General features: G+C 38.8%; 3 protein-coding genes across 10 annotated transcripts in view; all 3 read left to right on the forward strand.

Annotated features, from left to right (window-relative positions):
- Positions 1-20745, forward strand: part of LOC131318870 (ubiquitin-ribosomal protein eL40 fusion protein) — a 95990-nt gene that overhangs the window by 40798 nt on the left and 34447 nt on the right. The window lies entirely within an intron of this gene.
- LOC131318868 (protein ORANGE-LIKE, chloroplastic) overlaps positions 1-20745 on the forward strand; it is a 54915-nt gene that overhangs the window by 8054 nt on the left and 26116 nt on the right. The window lies entirely within an intron of this gene.
- Positions 52-2778, forward strand: LOC131318869 (uncharacterized). 4 transcript variants are annotated; one of them, XM_058348887.1, is made up of 4 exons: positions 81-486; positions 1539-1592; positions 2383-2614; positions 2654-2778. In XM_058348887.1, exons 1-4 carry the CDS (start codon positions 178-180, stop codon positions 2656-2658), a joined length of 600 nt encoding a protein of 199 aa, XP_058204870.1. In that variant the 5' UTR covers positions 81-177; the 3' UTR covers positions 2659-2778. The 4 variants fall into 4 exon arrangements, with proteins under 4 accessions (XP_058204868.1, XP_058204871.1, XP_058204872.1 ...); XM_058348885.1 differs by having other exon boundaries at positions 52-486; positions 2383-2778; XM_058348889.1 differs by having other exon boundaries at positions 79-486; positions 2399-2778.

Here is a 20745-nt window from a genome sequence, read left to right on the forward strand (position 1 = left end):
GGCCGGGGGTGTGTGTCGTGGGGGGGGGGGGGGGGGGGGATTAGCAATTTACCTCTTCTCCACCTCAAGTGCCACTACTAGCCTATCCTATCCTCAATTCCATGTTCACTCACATACATGGCATAGTTTTTGTTCTCTCTCTGACTCTCTCTCTCTCTCTGTGGATACTTGGAAGCCATGGCTTGTGCAACAGTTAGGCAACTCCTCCACCCAACCTCTGCCAATCCCAACTTGCAATTCTGGGCGTCTCCGTTTACTCCTTACTCACGTCTATGTACTACCAATTATACCAGTCGATTCTCTAGACTAGCAGAATATTCGTGCGGCCACCGGAATTTGACACCTGCCCCCAGGGCATTGCCTGGAAACAAAGGCGGCGGTTCGGCGGCCGATGAGGATGACAACGACGACGACGGAGTGTCTTTGGGGACCATGAAACTGCCGTTGGACACCGACCTTCCCAGATTCGAAACCCTGCTCTTTCAGGTAATTCATCTCCTCATTCATGTATCTATTATGAAAGTGTGGTGGAAATTGTACACTTGTGTCTCCTAGCTTTAGTTGGCCGTAGACCGGGTAATGAGCACTTCATTTCGGGAGTCCCTTTCCCCTAAGATAGCGAAGAATACGATTTTCTTGAATCAAGAGATATGATACAATTCGATTCCCAACATTTTTCACAAAGCCAGGTCAAAACTTTTCCTATCTATTTTTATGGAAGCAATTAAGAGAGTGAAGCTTTGTTTGGCTCGACAAAATAATGAAGATAGTGATGAACGCCGTAAAGATTGGATGGATGTCAAAAAAGGGATTTTTTTTTCCTTAATCTGAAAAGTAACCATATGAAGCTAAGCAATGCCACTTTTGGTTTGGGTAATTTGGTGAAAAATTAATGAAGTGTTCATTACCTTCCTCACTCACGGCTTATGTATAAGAGCGAATCCATTCCATTTCTTAGAAGGATTTGTAATCCTTAACCTTTCGAGTTGCCAGAATCCATCTTTGAAAGAGGTTGATCCCCTTGCAGCATACAAGAGATTCTATTAATAATTACGTACAAAAACCTTCTTTTTTAGCATTGTTTCGTTTATTAGGGGCGGGGAAAATTGAGAGAGAGAGAGAGAGAGAGAGAGAGAGAGAGAGAGAGAGAGAGATTGGGTGAAGAACAAGGATAACTGTTTGTTTATTGTTGACCATAACAAATTTAGACAAGTTTGTGTGTTCTATCTTAAGATGTCTCATGGAAGCAGAAGTTCTTGTAACCTTCAGAATGTGATCGATTGGAGTTGAGATTTGAGTTGTGATCAGGGTTGTGGCCTTTTATAGCCTTCTGCCCTTTCTGCCTCTCCATTCACATTAAATAGACCAAAAGCAAAAGCAAAATTATCCTGATCAGAGTACCAAAAAACTTCACAGGGTTTCTGCTTTGTTTGCTTTCCCCATTTTCAGTGGAAGATTACTGGAAAAATTGGTACTTCTAGTTTGATGTCGTTACTCGTCTTCACCAAGTGATTTTTCCTCTTTCTGGTTTGTTGCAGTGGGCAAACAGTCTCTTCCAAGGAGCCAATTTGCCACTTCCTGTTCCTCTCAAGGTAGGCATATTTCGTACGATTTTCTTTTTTCATGACATCTAAGCCACTAGGAATATTCATATGTTAAAAAGCATTTTAGGTAGACATATATTCACAACCTTCAGTGCATCAGTTCACTGTATCCTCAATTTGTTTGGACTTGCTGCTATTTTCATGTTCTCTGGGAAACTGATCAACTATATATATGGTCTCGAATAGATGAAAGCCACTGAACTTAAGACTCGAGTTGAGAAAGAAGGCTAGGCCCCCTGTAAGGGCTTTGTTGGGCAAACGGGTGGATTATAGAGCTAGGGAAGAATAGAATGTTTGTCCATTGGGATTGGGCATGGATGACCCTAGAAGATAGCTATAGCTCAAGCTAACCGTATAGGATTCATCAACCTTGACTTCTGCTGCATAGACTCTGCGATGCGGTACTTACATTCTCGTGCCTTTATAACTTTTAAGCACGAGAACGCGTATGCACCGCTTTGGAGTGCTTTATACGAAGAGATGCGTTTACTCCACTTTCGATTTAAGTTCGAGTACAATTCGGAGTCTTCGCCTAAAGTCATTTGGCGTAGTTACTATAGCTTACATTAATATACTTCTCCTACTAACTTCATTTGATGATCAGTAAGAAGTCATGCAAATAAACCACACCAAAATAAGGTGATGTCCAGAGTCAACTTCTTGTATCGTTGGGCCTACGTATACGACGCGTATCAGATTCTATCTATCCATCCACAGGATTGATGTTGTTTCATTGAGAGTAGCAACACATAATCAGATTCGCAAAAATATTGAACAGGTTGACAAAATTCCAGGTGGAGCCAGACTGGGTTTCATCACCATTGGTGATGGATCAGTGACCGAAGTCCTCGTCTACATAGACTGCCTGGTTTTTCCGGCAACAAGTAGCTCTGGTCCGATATTCCGAGCTATAAGAAACGGGCCCTCGAAAGGTCAGCCGGCTCCCGGGGAGCCCCGGATTATGAGAAGCCTCTTACAGGCCATCAAAAAGTCAGCTGAAATAGCTAGAGTTTAAATGACAATTCCTTATTCGAGTTGTAATATAATTCTTTAATTATTACTCTTGTGATCTTCAATGTTCATTGTAAATGAGCTCCAATATGTATTACCTTACTCTTATAACATGGAGATACCGCAAGAATGGATGATGCGCAGGAATTTTGAGGTGCTCAAATCTGATTTTCTTTCTTTCTTTCTTTCTTTTTTTTTGACGGTCAGGGGCGTCCGGGTCAATTTACGCGCGTCTCGACTATTTTCTTCCCAGTCCTGCCAAAGATCGGCCATTTACGCTTGGATTAGGAGATTCACTAGAGATTTTTCTGTTGTAAACTTGTAGCCTAGCTAGCCCCAAGGGATTGTCAAGTTTCGAACTCAAGATGTCTGGATTTACAGCTCATCTTTGTTGACACAGCTCATCTTTGTTGACACCTGAACTTGCATCCTTGAGGCAAAACATCGACCATAGTGGACACATTGTGGTCTAGGAGCTTCTATTACATTAAATTTTAAATTTTTTAAATTTTTTTTTATTGCATAATATCGTAAGGGAACAAGATCCATCCAGTATCTGAAGGGGCTTGAGGTTCCTGTTCAAGGCATTTCTAGTTCATTTCTTGACCCATTTTGGTGATCGAAATTGTTCAAAACTCCTTGAGAACAAGACAATCAATTGCCTTAATTTGAGTGGATATGATTTCGAGTGGTTATGTTATGCCATTTTTGTAATAATGACATAACACTTTTTTATGCCATTTTTAAAAAGTGTTATGCGTTTGAGTGGTTATATTATGTCATTTTTGAAAAAGTATCATTACCTAATATAAAAATAATAAAAAATGTCATGCCATTTTTAAAAATGATATACACAATGGCGTAACATGTTACGCGGGATTTCCTTTTTCCAGGGGTCTCACATCTTTTTTCTTTTAATGCATTCACGCATGGGCAAAAAAAACTCAACAAGATTGTCATCCGTAGTTTAGGCGATTGGCAATTTCGGCAGATTTCTTTCGCAATCCACTGCCGATTCATTTCGCGGCGCCGCGTACCCTGGAGGCGATCGAGGCATCGATCATTGGGATATATGGGATCGTTGCATACGGGAATATACTCCATCTCCATCCTTGTTGCGTGTGGGAATATACTGCGCGCGGCATGTAACTCCGGGAGTGGGATGTTGAAGTGCCAAACCTGATCGAGTCCCGCTTTGAAGGAGAATTACAAGCCACGGATCATGGGATGTTTTCAAAAACTTTGAAACTAAATCAGATTGAAGATTTCGCTACTCTCCGGGGAGGGAAATACTACGGTGTCCACCCGCCGTTTGGGGACACCGTAACTTTTGGCATAACTGACTATTAAACGCATAACAAAAACCAGTAATGTGTATAACCAAAACCTTACAAAGGCATAACTCCCAAAATTTCTGGGAGATTTTGAGGGTTATGCCTCTGTAAGGTATTGGTTATGCACATCACTGATTTTTGTTATGCTTTTAATGGCCAGTTATGCCAAAAGTTATGGTGTTCTCAAAATGACCGGAGACACCGTATCCGGGGAAGATAAATATATAAGATGATGCTATAGTGTCCCCGATCATTTTGAGGACATCGTAATTTTTGGCATAACTGACCATTACAAGCATAACAAAAACCAGTGATATGTATAACCACCGTCATCGAAACTAACTCGAAACGGCATGCATCTCTATGACGAAGGAGAAGCCAAGAGAAGAAAAAAGGATAAAAAGAAAAAAGAAACTCTCAAATCTGAAATCAAGAGAGAAAAGACCCTCACTGAACAGAAGCTAGAGGTTATTGAAATCAAAAAACTTGGGAGGAAAGAAAATACCCTGTCACAGATAATTAAAGCTCTCCCCTCCCGTTCCCCGCCGCATTATAGGGTGGTGAAAACCACAAGGGGAGGGAAGGAAAGGAAGAGATGAGGTGGCTAGAGTTTTTTTTTAACAGAAATCTCAACCTTTAAAGGAGAATTATATGCCGCAGATCATGATTGTTTTCAAACTTCTGGAACTAAATCAGATTGAGGATTTCATTACGCTCTAAGGAAGATATTTAAAAATATTATGGGAGAGATTGTGTCAAACAGATCATGAATGTTTTTTTTTTATTGTTTAAGACCAATTGATCAATTTTAGAATAGTTAACACATCAATATGTTTAAAAATATTAGATATGCCACTTTCGCATTCGGAAGGCTTCTCACTAAAACACCCCATGCGATATTAAGCTGTTAGAGAGAGGGACAATTTTATTATTTATATTCTCAACACGTCCCCTCACGTATAGCCAGACTCTCCTCCATAAGGAAGCTAAACACGTGCAAATTTTTTTAGTCATTAGGTAGGCGATGAGATTTGAACCCATGCCAAGATCTATTGCATGTTCTGATACCATATTATATTATTAATTAATCACCAACTCATCTAAAAGCTTAAGTTGTTAGAGAGAGAAAGACAACTTTATTAATTATATTCTCGACAGGTTGTATGAATTCTATCTTAATTAAATGGATTTTCAATGTAGATTGACATCGTTACAGATTTTCATTCGTAATTAGACAATTGTTATATTACTATATAGTATTTCATTATTGTTATGGATAAGGCCTTATTCTTCTAATTTTTTTGGGCTTTTTCTTGTTTGTTCTTATTCGAATTTTTTCGCATTTGTTAATTTCGCGCCAAAGTTTGTGAAATATTGATTCGTCTCGACGAGAAGAATTGAAAAACCCAAAATTTTACACTTTTACCCAAATATTTTTGAAAATATCCAAGATTAAACCTCAAAAGCATATTTTCTGGGCTTTATCTTGGATATTTCAAAAAATATTAAGTTCGATTTCTCTCATCGAGATAAATTAATAATTCAGAAAAATTTGAAGTAAAACTAACAAACACACAAAAATAAATTGAATAAGAAAAAAATAAAAAGAAAGGCTCAAAAAGCTAAGAAGAACACTGCCTAAGTCTAACAGATTTAGGAAGACATATTTTATTGCTAATTGAATGGTAATATGTTAAATGGATTTTTCGACGCGTAGAATGACATGTCGTTAGATTTTCATTCGTAAGTAGTAAATAATCTATACTATACTGTCGTATTAGGCCTACTACTCCTTGATTGACAATTTCGGTTCCCCGCCAATTCTGGGGGCAACCCTTCTGAGAAATTTTTGGGTACCGGATGGGTAACACGTGATGACTGAGCAGTACATTCGGATCATCCAAAAGTGTGTTAGAGGGCTCAGATTGAAATTTCCTCTTTCCTCTCACCCCACCACTCTCTCTCCTCTTTCTCTCTTCTTTTTTTTCTCTCCAAATCTGCATCGTCCAAAACTGAAATGGACGGCCCAAATGTGCCGAGCGAGCAGCACCCGGCACCCACAAATTTCCTCTTCTAAAGACTATGAACTCGGAGGAAAAGACATGTGACATTAGCCTTCTTCTTTTCTGTTTTTTTCAAAAAATGGTACATAAATATTACCTTGCTGACTCCGATTATGCCATTAGAAGTGGATTCATCCCTCCATATCGTGGCGTTTGATGTCACCTAAAAGAGCAGTACTATAGTAACCATGAGCCTGAAAATAAAAGAGAGCTTTTCGATCATTGCCACTCATCATTGCGAACCACTGTTGAATGGGGTTTTGGAGTGTAGAAGAAAAGATTTACTTGATGCAGAACCTTGTTTCGAAGTATGGACTTACCCAGTTCAGAAAAAGTACGAACTAGAACAATGTCGAAATTTCTAGCTATCAAAACTGTAATAGAAAAAATTGTTTAAAGTTTAGTGAATGAATTAGGGATATTCGGAGAGTCTCTCGAGGCAACCGAGAAATCCCTTGTCGGTACATTGTACCTGGACCATGCAACCCAAAGGCCAACGGTTTTGGCTGGTTTTTTACCCCATGATGGCTAGCTGAATTCGTTCTTGAAATCCATTACATCAGTTTTTGTCTTTTTGATATTTGAATTCTCGAAGCAACTCAGAACTCTTTGGTTAATTATATATTGGACACTCCCAATTTCTGTGCTACACATACGATGAGTCTCATTCTTTGTGAGAGAAAGAGGTAGAATTACGGTGGTGCTTTATGGGTTTTAGCTGAATTATTTTGAAAGACAGACGTCGATACAATCTCAACACTCTTGATAGTCAGCAAATGTGTTTTAAGGTGACTATCTGAAACACAGAATTCGGTTCGCTGGTTATTTCGTTCCATATATTTGTAATATGTAATTCACAGTTTATTGTCCAATGAAAGTGCATGTGTTCTGGATTTCGCCACAAGTATTGTATTTTTTCCTAACAAAAATTTGATTATAGAAAATACTAAACACCCAAGGCCAAGAATATAAAATCTTCTCAAATCTTGTCCTACGTCAGAACCATTCGTGAGAATAAGCCATGCAATAACGTTCACGTAATATGATAGCGTTTGCTTTGCTTTATATATAACTAGAGTAGGTGAGTGGCTCGGAAACTCAAATTCCAAAAACCCCTTCTTCACTTTGGCCACTCGTCCATCGGCCTAACGATGGAGAACATGGATCAAAGCGAAGAAGGGTATGATGCTATAGTGGTGGGGTCTGGATATGGAGGATCGGTTGCTGCTTGTCGGTTGTCAATGGCGGTATAAAGGTGTGTTTGGTTGAGAAAGGGCGGAGATGGGAATCCAAGGATTTTCCCACTGACAGTTTAAAAATTCTGTCAGCTGTTAGAATTGAGAACCAGAATCTGGGGGTTAGCTTTGGTCCTAAAGATGCTCTGTTCCAGGTCTCTCTCTCCCTCTCAAATCCTCTGTACCGATTTTTTGGTGTACCCTTAATACCAATTGATATTCACTCCGCGGATCATGTTTAAAGATTCTCACATAATTTTGCGGCAGAAAATCACTTGGTACACTGCTACCCAAAAAGTAGGTATATATCTCTATTACCAAAAAGTTACTCTCTCGAAATTAAGAAATGTTTTGGCTAATTGAACACATGAAATTGCTTAACTTATTCAAAATTGCCAAGGATGAATATTTTTGGGGAGCAGCCGTGAATCGCAACCGTCCGTTTCGGTTTTGGACGGTCCAGATTTAAATGAAACTTTTTCGAGAAAGAGTTCTAAATCGAGACAATCTTGATAAGTCTGTTCGTCTTTTTTTGAATCGAGAAGATCTTGATCAGTCTTCTCTTTTTCTTTTGAAGAGATCTTCTCTTCTTCTTCTAAATCGAGACGATCTAGATAAGTCTGGTCGTCTTTTTCTGAATAGAGACTCTTCTCCGGAAAAATTTTATTTAAATCTGGACTGTCCAAAACTGAAACAGACAGCCGAGATTGCGCGGAACCATGACTAAATTTATCTCTTTAAATTATGTCCTTTTTCGGAATCTTATCTTGAACTCCGGTATAACAACATAACGTAGTTGTTATAACATGAATCAAAATGGTTCTTTTTAATAGTGAATAATTCTGATTTGGTCAGGTTTTTACAACATTTGGCATCTTTTTATGCATTTGAATAAAAGTAGATTCTCATCTAACTGTGGCACTCCCACGTCCAAATTCTAGCTTCGTCACTAATTGGTATCATGAATTATAATATTTTAAGTCTTTCGCCAATTCAGCATAATTAAGGATCGATAGCTTATTATTGTAGCGTCGAATGGTATTGTTTTTGATAACAAGACCCAAAATTAGATAAACTTATTCACGGCGGAGCGCGATCTCGACCGTCTGTTTCGGCTTTGGACAGTCCGGATTTAAATGAAACTTTTCCGAGAATGAGTTTCATTTATTTGGACAGTCCAAAGCCGAAACAGATAGTTGCAATTCACGGCGTAAACAACTTTTCACAGGGTACCCGTTAAAAAGTTTTTCTCAATTTAAAAAGATCTGATGAAACAAGAAAAGCTATAACTTTTCACAAAAGAGGTTATTCGTCTCACTTGGTCCTGTTCATTTTGGAACTTTAGATCCAAACTTTTTTTTCCTTTCTGCACAGTCCTTAATAAATATTAACTCTCATTTCTCTATTTCTCTCTTCACTCATTATCCTAAAAAAATTATCACAAAACCCAAAACGAATATGGTCACTCTCATTTCTCTATTTCTCTCTTCACTCATTACCCTAAAAAAATTATCACAAAACCCAAAACGAATATGGTCACTTTCACTGTTTACATATGAAATGTTATGGCCTCTAGTAGACTTTTTATAGAACAAGAACAAAACAAAAAACAAAGAGTAGACTTTATAGAAAACTTAGGCCCTTTTCATTTTGATACTTTACTTTGTTTTAATTTTGTTTTTCAATTATTACCCTGTATCTTTTTCCAATCATTACCCTATTTCTTCAATTATTAATTTCATTTCTCTCTCTACTTATTACCCCATCTCCAATCATTACCATATTTCTCTCTTCACCCACTACAAAAACTAAAATACCCAAAGTTACCATACGAATAAGGCCTTTAACTTTTTAACTAGCGGGGATTTCTCTCCCTCACGGGCGATCTCCTTCTCCTGATTCTAATTTTGGTAGTTTTCTCTCTTTTCCTTCATCACCCCCATCCTCCTGCTCCTCCCCATAACATGGCCAGCACAAGCCGTCTCTCTCTGCCGCTCCATCTCCAACGATTTCATCGATTTGTTCGAAGGTTTGAGCCTTGGCCTCAAGATGGTCTGTGATGGTGCTACTCGGCGAGACTCAGTGGGCTACTCGGGTGACTTATTATCAGTTATTGACTGGTTGTTTCTTTTTTCATTTTTAGATCGTAGCTTTTTGCCTCCATTTGAAAGATTTTGTTCGGCCTCCGTTAGGAGGTCGTTGTTCTTGTTTTGTTGGGCCTCTGTTAAGAGGTAGTTGTTCTTTAGTTTGTCCTACCCTTGTGCATGCATTTTTTTTCCTTCGTGGAACTTTCTCACTCCTTTGGCGGTTGTGTAGAGTGTTTTGATGTAATGGCAGTGAGTTTGTGGGGTGGTGACAATTCTGTGGCGCATGGTGTAGCCTAGAATGGTGGTTGTGTGGAGTGTTTTGATGTAATGGCAGTGAGTTTGCGGGGTGGTGGCAATTTTGTGGCGTATGGCATAGCCCAGAATGCAGTGGGGTGCATATTTAGCTTGTATCCCCGTCTTGATTTACTGTTTTCTTTTTTCAATCAATGGAACTATCCTAAACTTTGTCCAAAAAACAAAAACTAGCGGGTGTGTAATCAAAGAGAAAAAGAAAAACTAGCTGGAGCAGGTGTGGAGAGTGGATAAATACCGATAATACTTTATGAGTTCGAACAAAAGACTCACCTTAGACCATCTCCAATCCACTCGTCTAATTTTTTTCACCATGTAATCATGTATACCTTTTACTGAACTACGTGGCATTTTGATAACTCATTCTTGTAATTTTGAAAATTGTGACTACAACCCACTCCTCAAACTTTATTAATTCATTTCCTTTTTAAAATCTTTTTGCTATTTTACTCTTGAATTGATTATTTGATCGAGGAGTTACTATATTTGAAGAGAGACACAGTGTATCACCAATTTTGATGCTCTCTTTTGATGTGTGGGTTGGAGAAGGGTTTTTTTTTTTTTTTTTTCAACATTGGATGTTCCTAAAAAAACGTAAAATATAGCGTTTCATGAGTAGGTTGGAGATGCTCTTAGAACATCAATCTGGACTAAATTAATTGTTGTTAAAAACAATTGGTGTTATTTAATTTCTAGTTACCTTTGTCTAGCTTTTCGAAACACATTTTTACATTGCACCATTTGTCTCGACGGGAGAATCGTAAGTATAAAAATATATTTGAAATTTCTTTTAAAAATCCTACTGTTAAACTTTCTGGTTGATCATCAAATTGCACAGGTATATGAACAAGATGACTCTCTAGCGGCAGTGGCCTGCGGGCTAGGTGGAGGCTCTCTGATAAATGCAGGAGTTATGCTACCGACTCCCCTCCGAGCGCGGCGGAACCCTAAATGGCCAAAAGAATGGGAGAGAGACTGGGAGAGTTGTGAGGCTTCTGCTTCAGCCATGCTGAGAGTTCAAAGTGTTCCCACCAAATTTCCCAATGCCAAAGTGATGGAACAAATAGTAGGAGAAGAGTTTGAGGAAACTAGTAATGGGTCAGTGAAGCTTAGTGTCACTTTTGATATAGAAGACAAGCCAAACAGGTCACTAGAAAATCAAGGAATGGGCAGTTGCTTGGCCTGTGGAAATTGTCTTGCTGGTTGTCCTTATAATGCCAAAAACTCCACTGACAAAACCTATTTGGCATCTGCAGTCCAGGTGATGGATCTCCTTATGTTACGCACATTTATATGAGACTGTGTACAAAAAATCCGATAAACTGTGAAACCGGAAGGAATCGAATGGAATCAACCGTACATTTTGTTATGTCCTCGTGCATCGAACGACATAGTAAATGCTAAAAAAAAAAAGCCTTCTGTTGTCTTTTAGCAGGCAGGATGCACTATCAAAACAGGATGTCAAGTACAATTTGTGGCAGAAAATCCAGATTACATTTCAAAACAAAAAGGGAAAAATGAAAGGAAAAGGCGGTGGCGTGTCTTTCTCAATGAGATTGACTATTTAACATCTGATTTCGTTATCCTCTCTGGTAACAAGAATTTCAAGATTTTACTGCAATTCAATTGAAAATATATATATTTACTCCGTCCCAAATTGCTCAATCTTTTTGGTATTCCGTCCCAAGTTGCTTGACCATTTTGATAATTGTACATTTTGCAACCCAGTCAAGCAATTTGGGACAGACGGAGTATTACCCAAGTTCTTAACTAATCTCTTAATCTAACCCCCTTTCGTTTTGGCAGCTGGAGTGTTTGGGACTGCTCATTTACTGTTCCAGTCCCAACTGAGAGGACTGAAACTCTCAGAGAGACTTGGATCAGGGTTTAGTTGTAATGGAAATGCAGTTGCTTATGTTGCTGGGAGTCCTGCACCTTTGAATGCTTATGGATTAGCCAAAAGTAATTTCTCAAAAATACCTTTCCAAGAAAGGCCTGGACCCTCCATTTCTTCATCATACACCTCTTCATCGGGATTTACAATTCAGGTTATTTTCATATTTATTCATCAAACAATCCGGGGCTTGTTCGTTTTGGTATTTGGATTTTTTGCAATGATAGGAGAGAGATAGAGAGAGAAATGAGATTAATAATTGAGAGAATTTATTGGGAACTGTGCGCAGAGAGAGAATCCAAAATCTCAAATACCAAAACGAACAAGCTTGTGTCTCTAGTCTTACGTGAATTTTTTTTTCTTTTATTTTTCATTTTTCATAATGATAATAGTTTCGTAGAAAATAGAAATACACAAGATAATTACCTAGGAATAGTATGCGTGGACTAGAAAGCAACAAAACCACATCCTTTGTCATATCAGGGGGAGGGGGTTGTGGGTTTTGGTGAGAGAAACTTATTCATGGCTCTTCCGTGAACAAGTTTTTCATGGCAGCAATCAATTGCGACCGTCCAAAAGTATTCCGGACGGTCCGAATTTTAATGAAACTTTAACTTTTTCCCGAAAAAGTTTCATTAACATTCGGACTAAAACACTTTTAGACAACCAAGATTAGCGCCATAAACAACTATTTATGGCGGGGCCGTAAAAAAGATTTTCTCTTTTGGGTGTTGGTGGGTGTTTTTGTGGTCGGGAGAGAGTTAGTTTTGTGGAAAGTGGGAGTTTCTTTTTATGTCTTGGTTAGCATCTTGCTAATCTCGAGTTGTTACTTTCTCTTTAGGTCCTAGCAGGATAGGGTCATCAGTGTGTGGGGTTCTCTTTGCCCATGGTGACACCTCATGCTTAAAATCCTTTTAATCTTTGTAAATTGTTTCCATATAAAAAAAAATTACCATAGGAATTGATAGCATGCTAGTGACCCAAATCCCACACTAAAGGATTTGAGGCACCGTTTGTCGGGTGACTATCACTGCACCGACATTTTATGTGGTAGTAAAATGGGGCAGCTGAGAGTAAACAATGATATATGTGTGAAAAGAAGATAGCACACTATATGCAACGCTTATTTCTAAAGTCTGAAAGGAGGAGAATGTGTCATCATTCAATTCCAGTTAACGTCTACAGTGTTTCACGTGTCTAAGCGACCGAAAAGTGTTCTCCAAACTATCGAAAACATATAAGAGTGTTAACGTTGTATGAAAAATTTAGACGCGTGTCTAAATTTTAGGACATAAAGCATGTAATGCAATGATCCTCAATGCAATGGGGTATGATCAGAGTGATGGAAAAATTACATTTGACAAGAACACGAATAAGATCTGTTTTAGCCCTCCTCACGATCTTCTACTGTCAAGAAAGATCGAAGCCTTTCAAAAGTTGACCAAAAAAGTAGGAGGGATTCTGTTCGTGTCAAGGCGTAGGAGCACATCGGTTCACCATTTAGGTGGCTGCAACGCTTCTTCTGATCCTTCATCTGGGGTTTGCAACCCCAACGGTCAAGTATTCGACAGAAGGTCTCACACTTCCTCGGTTCTTCCGGGGCTTTATGTTTGTGATGCCTCATTGTTACCCTGTTCTGTCGGCGTAAATCCTTCTTTGACAATCGCAACCCTTTCTGAGCACGTTAGTAGGCACCTTGTGCAGGATGTTCTGAAGTACAAGAGCAAAGATGGTACTACTTTTGGTGAGAACTTCGGCGATCAAAAGCCTGGTTCCATGACTAGTGTGGATTTTGGAAGGAGCTTGAATCCAACGGTTGTGTTTAAAGAAACCATGACAGGTTACGTGGGGGGTATGCCTTGTTCAGCTTATCTTACATTGCAGATGAATTCAAATTCTAGGACTCAGACGGAAGTTGATCAAAAGAGTTCAAGTTTGGGAGTGTCTTACCCTCTACTTAGGGGCAAGGTTGGCGGGTATGTCACATTCAGGGCTGTGGAAGTCGATGAGTTACATGTCATCGATGGTGAAGTCGATTTGTGTGAAGTGGATGAAAGAACTCCATACGCTCAATATATGCGCTATTGCCTCCTCCTCGCTGCTTCTTCTGGTTCAAGGTCTTACGCGGTTCAAATTTTAGTTTCTTTTATGTATATGTATATATATTTCTTCTTATAGAAAATGATAATAGGAATTTAGTTTGATGCAGATATATTCTTGAAGGGAAGAAGGTGATGAATCCTTATCTCTTTGTATCATACGCGTGGAGAGAGACAACAACGATGCATGTGACATTCAATAAGGTGGACGTGAACGATTCAAAGGAAGAAGAGGTAAAGTTAAAAGGGAAGCTTAGTATTTCGATGATAGAGCTCCTCAAGTGCTTAACAAGCATAAAAGGGAACGCAAGGGGAAGCTTCCTGTCTCTCTTATTACGGACTTTCTTCAGAACCTACATCTCACAAGTTCCGCGAGGAAGCCACAAGGAATTCCATCCTTTGAAATTCCATCGGAGACCTTATCCAAACAGCACTCTCCATGAGATACAAACAGGTATCCCAAGCATTTTAAAAAAATCGAAATTTTTTAGCTCATTTCACATGACTTCTTAAGGTACTTTTGGCTTTTGACATTATGCAGAGGATGGGTTTACCATCAGTTGCCAACAGTGGAAATGCAATCAGAAAATGTTGAGGGTTGAAGAAGGAGAGAAGAAAAAAAATCCAGTTCTTCTTATTAATGGGTATGCAACTGAGAGTTATTGGCTACCAACAGAATCAAATGACTTGGTTAGAACTCTACTAGAGGAAGGGCATGAAACATGGCTACTCCAACCAAGAATACACCCTTCGAATCCTTCAAACAACTTCACCATTGAGGATATTGCAAGATTTGACATACCGGCCGGTAAATCATCAACATTAATTGTAGGCTCCATTCGGATATACATGTTCCAAATGAAGGAATTCGAGATTAGTCTTTGTAACATAGTTTGGTTATTATAACTAGATTGAACATATAAAGGGGATGATAAAGTAGAGTTAGTAACTTACTAGTATCTTTGTGTTATATGGAGGATGTCAAATAACTTCTTTTTGCATTCTGATTCCGAATCCAATGATGCATCATAGCAAAGCTCTCAAATTCTATTTTTCAATCGATGTATGAATTATGAAATCTGAGTTTTGTGCAATTTTCATTCACTAACTGGTCTCAAATCCTTCCGTTTCTAATCCATGTCTCCACACGCAACCTAGAATTTATATTTCAGCCAAAGTAAGAAAAACTCATACAGTCGCCATACTTTTGACTCAAAATTCTTTTTTTGGCAGCGATCAGTGCAATCTGGTATTTGCACGGGCCAATGGTAAAGATACATGTGGTTGCACATTGTGTTGGGGGCTTAGCCATTCATATGGCTCTTATGGGAGGCCATGTCTCCCCAGCCCGTATAGCCTCATTGTGTTGCACAAACTCTTCAATGTTCTTCAAGCTCAATGCTTCATCCAGATTCAAAATGTGGCTTCCCCTCATCCCAGTAAGCTTTTTATCTCTGCCTTGTTTTTGCAAAATATGTCCAATTTGGAAAACTTGGATTAAATAATCATGTTCCATAGGAGTAATTGGAGAATGTTGGCATAGCAACAACAACAACAAAACTCAAAGGCTGTTTTCTTTTTAATCATTTTGCATTTTAAATTGTATACATCAGTTATGAGTTAATGAAGATAGTCATACAGTTACAACTTATGCATCTCCGGCACTAATTTCTACTGACTCATGCTTTTATTTAATCTCAACTCCTATCCCGCTGCAGATGTCAATGGTCATTCTAGGAAAGAACAAGGTCCTCCCTCTACTCAAAACATCAAACGCCTCTTGAAATCCATTGCCCGTTTGGTGCCACGCTACGAGAGATGCTCCTGTGACGAATGTGAGGTCTTTTCTGGCATATTTGGCAACAGTTTTTGGCACGACAACGTAACCCCCACCTTGCACTATTGGCTAAACAAACAGAACTTACCACATCTTCCTATGGGTGCATTTCCCCACCTCAGAAAGGTATGCAACACTGGTTACATAGCGGACCCCAATGGCGAAAACTCATACTTGATACACCCAGAGAGAATGGCGCTCCCAACGCTTTATTTATCTGGCGGAAGGACTCTTCTTGTTACTCCTCACACTTCTTTTCTTGCGAATAACTACATGAAGATGCACCAACCTGGTTTTAGGCATGAGAGGGTAGTTGTGGAGGGTTTCGGTCATTCGGATTTGTTAATTGGGGAAGAGTCCCATGTGAAGGTTTTTCCTCACATTCTAACCCATATTAGATTAGCTGAAGAAGAAGAAAAGAGTGTGACGGGTGGTGAGGGGAGAAAGTACAATCAAGAGGCCTTGGCATGGGGCGATGATCCATTTGTTGATGGAAATGGAGGAATATGGAGTTCTTTTCCTCCTTTAGTTACCAGCTGCCTGCTCTTATTGCTGTTGTTAGCCATTGTAGTCTGTGTTTTGTGGTAGAATCTTGTTTGGTTGCGAGAATAGATAGAAAAGAAAAGGAGTTAGGGAGATGAACTACCACTACTATACCAGTCTTATTTCGGTTTTCCTCTAGAAGATGTGCCTATTTCTGTTGTTGGTCTACTGCTCTGCTGCTGTCTCGTGTTTTCTGTTTGCTGCTGTGGTGTGCCATTTTTTTGCTGTTGGATTCTCCAAATGGTATGCCATTGTCTTGTCGATGATTGTGAAGCGGCCGCCTTTGAAATCCTGTTTGCTTTGGTTTGGTGCTTCTGAGATCCTCCCCAGGAGTCTTTGGTGTGCAAAAGATTTGGATTCCTTGCTACTGCTGCAATTTTCCCCTCGTACTTTCTGGTACTTGCTGTTGTGTTCTCAGTGTTGCTGTGATCTCTGCTACAACTCGGCTAAATCTTTGGTGTGACATTATTTGTTTTTGCTATGGTGACGGCCATTCCCGGATGCAGTTTGTAATGGTGGTCCTGTCTTTGCTTAGTGGATTTGGGTGTATTTGGCTTTTCGGTGTTTTGTTCTTTTGTTTTTTGGTCTCTTTGGGTTGATTCTTTATCAACCCCATTTACCGATGTATCTCCTTTTTCTAGTTTTTCAATATACTATTTCTTTTTGCCGATAAAAAAAAAAAAAATGCTATAGGCTTATAGTGGAAACCATGTAAGAAAAGGATTATAAATTCCACTTTGGTGCATTTTTCCATTTTCTTGAGTTCAATGGAGCAAAAGAGGGTGAGAAAGGAAAGTATCAATTGTAAAGTGGGCAAGCTCACCATTTCTTGATCAGGTAACTACACGATTTATCTCTGTTTTTAAGCTTTCAAAACTTAGGTTGACATGATCCGGTTGTCAGGTCTTTCTTTGGGGCGACACGGACCAGGTATTTTTGGAGCGCAGATTTAGACCAGTGACAATGGTGCCCAATGCTTTGAGATCGATCTGTCTGAATGAAACTGGCCGGGGTTTAGCACTTTTACGCGTAGATTTGTCGTTTTTTTCCCTTCAGCTTAAATTAGATCAGTAAATTGGATACGTATATTTTCGTATCCCGTTGACTTTACTCATCGACTGGAGATTGCATGGGCAGCAATTGACGGATCTTGGATGTGCGATGATTTTTTGTGAGCTTTCTTGTATATCTTCCTTGGGCTATGCAAACGTTGACTTGGAAACTAGGCCAAAGATTGAACCAAAAACATTTGGACGGTGACATTGCCATTGAATACATCACAAAAGACAAGAATACGTCGGAAAAGAAAACACATCGGCATCCTCAAGTTCAACTACTACACTTTTCCTTCTAAAAAAATAAATACTTATTTTATATTTTCAAACTCAAATATAATAAAATTAAAAAAATAATTAATTGATTGTTTTTGCACTGTTTAAAAGATCTCAATGAGATCTATCAAACAATAGAAAATTATTTGTGTAAATTTATTATTTTTGAGCTTAAAATTGTCTTCTTAAAAAATAAGTACTTATTTGAAAATCTGGAACACATCTCAACAAAGATCTCATTAATCATGATCGTGATGCTGTGACGAGCAGTACTCTGATATCAACATAATTTCAAAAAAAACTTGGGCGATTCGCTAATGCAAGGCTTAATGTTCAAGTCTTCACGATGACGTGTTGGAAGATTTTTTTTTTTTTTTTGGAGGAAATAGAAACATATTATAATATTATATTAATACTAAAACAATTACAACAAGAAAGAAAGCAAAAAAACAACCAATAATAATAGAAGTACAAAGAAAAAGAAAAAAAAAAAAGCAGCTTCGGTGTCGGACCCATCGATCTACTCATGGGGATGGGGATGGGTGGAGACAGTGGCGTAGCCAGAAATTTGAACCAATGGGAGCACAATCCATTCACACGACTTAGTTATGTAAAATAAAAAAATTACCTATCTCTATTTAAGAATTTGATGACATACCTTGATTTTCTTTTGAACTATTTCTTGAACATACTATATGTTTTATCTCAAAAGTGTTTAACTGTCACATTATCTTTAAATAGCTACGACGAAAAAATTCTTACATAATTTTATATTTGAGATAAATTTATAATTTATGCGCGTAAAATAATTCATTTTTTAGTTTCAAAGAATCATATTCAACGGAAAAGAGAGAAGTCATTTAGGAAGAGAGAGAGAAATCAAGGAGAAAGTGAAAATGAACCTCCATAAATACGTGAAAGTTCGGAGGCCAAAATTCAGCTAATGGAGGTTTGCTTATGAATAATTAAGTAGTCCTGGGTATTGCACGTGGTACCCCAACACCGTTCTATACTATATATTCATATGAAACGAGTCCCACATAACATGAGTCTGTGACGGAGAAATGGGTTGAAACACCATGTGACGACGTCCCAAAGCCCTCAATAACTTTTTCAGTGCTATTTTAAAACTTCCACTAATTTTTCACAAATGCAACCAAAAAAAATCCAAAATCCAGTGGGGCCGTGCCTCCACTGGTCTCTCACTAGCTCCGCCACTGGGTGGACAGTCCATGGAAAATCTTTCTCGATAGGCTTGTTCCCGCCACTGAATCGTCAAATCTGCTGCAGACGCCTTCACCGCCACAGCCAAGAAGCTCAAAAATCTGTCGCAAAACCTATCAGATTGAAGCGCCTAAACCCAGATCTGGCTCCCCATATATATCTGAGCTGCCGAGAAAAGGAAAGGTTTTGATTAGGCTGCTTTTGATTTTTGGACGAACATAAATGCTTGGGAAGACATTTTTGGCAGAAAGCACAAACCTCCGAAGGATTTGGACTGAAAATTTTAGCAAACAATGAATTATAGTAGGAGTACTATCTTGTATTCTCTGACTTGTCAGTTCTCGGCCCTAGTAAATACTCCTTCCGTCCGGATTTAATAGTCCATTTTTGAAGTTCGTGTCATTTTTTAATCGATTATATCTTCCAATTTATAATGTTTTACGTGATTTTGAAAATATTGCATTATAGAACTAATCGAGATCTATCAAATAAGATCCATATTCGTTATGAAATTCATTACGGATTCAAAGATATAACCCATTTTTTAACCGGTTAAAATAGAACTAGGGACAATTAAATCCGAACGGAGGGAGTAGCGATATGTCTTTTGGTCAAGGATCTGATTACTAGTTCCGAATGATTTTTACAATTTCCTTTGGTTTGGTACTTTTACCCTTTCCTCCAGGATAATGTAGCTATAGAATAGGATTTTCTTTGGTTGAATTATTCTTTAACCAGTTTTTGTAGAATGGTGTACGTTATAGCCGTGTGAATGTCTAAAAGTGTCAATTGAAAACTAAGAAAATGACACTCGAAAAGTAAACGTAAAAAAATTGTTTCCTGGAAAAACAAGTTACAAAAGGAGTGTTTTTTTTTGGTCAAACACTTTATGTCGAAACAAACGGGGATTGAGAGATGCTGCATAGCGGCTAGCGCATCCGGATCGTTCATTTTCAACAATCAATAGGTCAGATATGTTTGTTTTTTATCGGTCAAAGTTAATTTATTAATACCGGTAAAAAATAACAAACATATCTGAACTATTGATTGTCGAGATGGACAGTCCGGATGCGATTGGCAGGGTCTCCGGATTCATTCCGAATTAGAAAGATCGACGAACCATATCGCTACAGCCAGAGACCTGTTCAAAATTCAATGGCTTTTGGTGGTTTAAACTTACAAGTTACCTTCACTTGTCAAAAAAAAAACTTACAAGTTACCTCCCTGACTGGGATTTCCATATATAGAAAGTCTGCTTGCACAGCAAAGGCTGCGCAGCAGTCGTGCACAGATCAGTTTTGTGCCCGTCTCGGGTCTCGCAAAGATGATCGGAGCCGCTGGCTAAATTTTGAAGCAAAGTTAGATGATTCGTAAACACCCTTCCCGATATCGGATTGAGGTGATTTTTTTCAGGGACAATAAACGAAGTATTTTGAACAAAATGAGCAGCTCCGATCATCTTTGCGAGACCCGAGACGGGCACAAAACTGATCTGTGCACGGCTGCTGTGCAAGTAGCAGCGTTGTTCCATATATTGCCAAGACACCACCACTGGATTAAAGTCTGTTACGTTAGTTTTGTCAACACGGAGATCCTAGCAGCACACGGTCCCGGTCCAACTCGGCTGCCATCTTAGGTCTGAAAAAATTGAAAGAGTACCCACGACAGAGAATTCGAAAGTCGTATATGCATTGACGGCTGCGCTTTCTACCAATGGTCCTCAATGTATTAGGGAAGTATGGCTTCTGGCCTCCGACGTAAAAATTGTGTCTTTTTGCGTCCCAACGTTTGCGATGCACGTTCAGACGGTCCCTGGAGTACGCGCAGTTTGGTCTCGCTGTCGAAGCGATGCGTCTTTTAGTCAGAACCCCTCTAAAATTTTCCACTTTCCTCCGCTTCCCAATCTCAATTGCAAACCCCTCCCCGTTCTGAATAAAAGGCTTCTCACGAACGTCGTGTGCTTAATTTTGGCGGGGCCAGTCCAAAAAAAAGTTTAAAAAATTAATTTTATATTACAGAAACGCGTAATTCTATGGCATGAGCGTACTATTTTTTTTGGGTAGTAAATATGTTAATGAGCAATTAATCGACAAAAATGTGTACTATCTTTGGGTATTATGAATAGTTAACTTTAGAACACGTGTGCTTTTTTAGTAGTATTAAATATGTTG

The sequence above is a fragment of the Rhododendron vialii genome, chromosome 3a (assembly GCF_030253575.1).
Source record: "Rhododendron vialii isolate Sample 1 chromosome 3a, ASM3025357v1".
Lineage (NCBI taxonomy): Eukaryota > Viridiplantae > Streptophyta > Magnoliopsida > Ericales > Ericaceae > Rhododendron > Rhododendron vialii.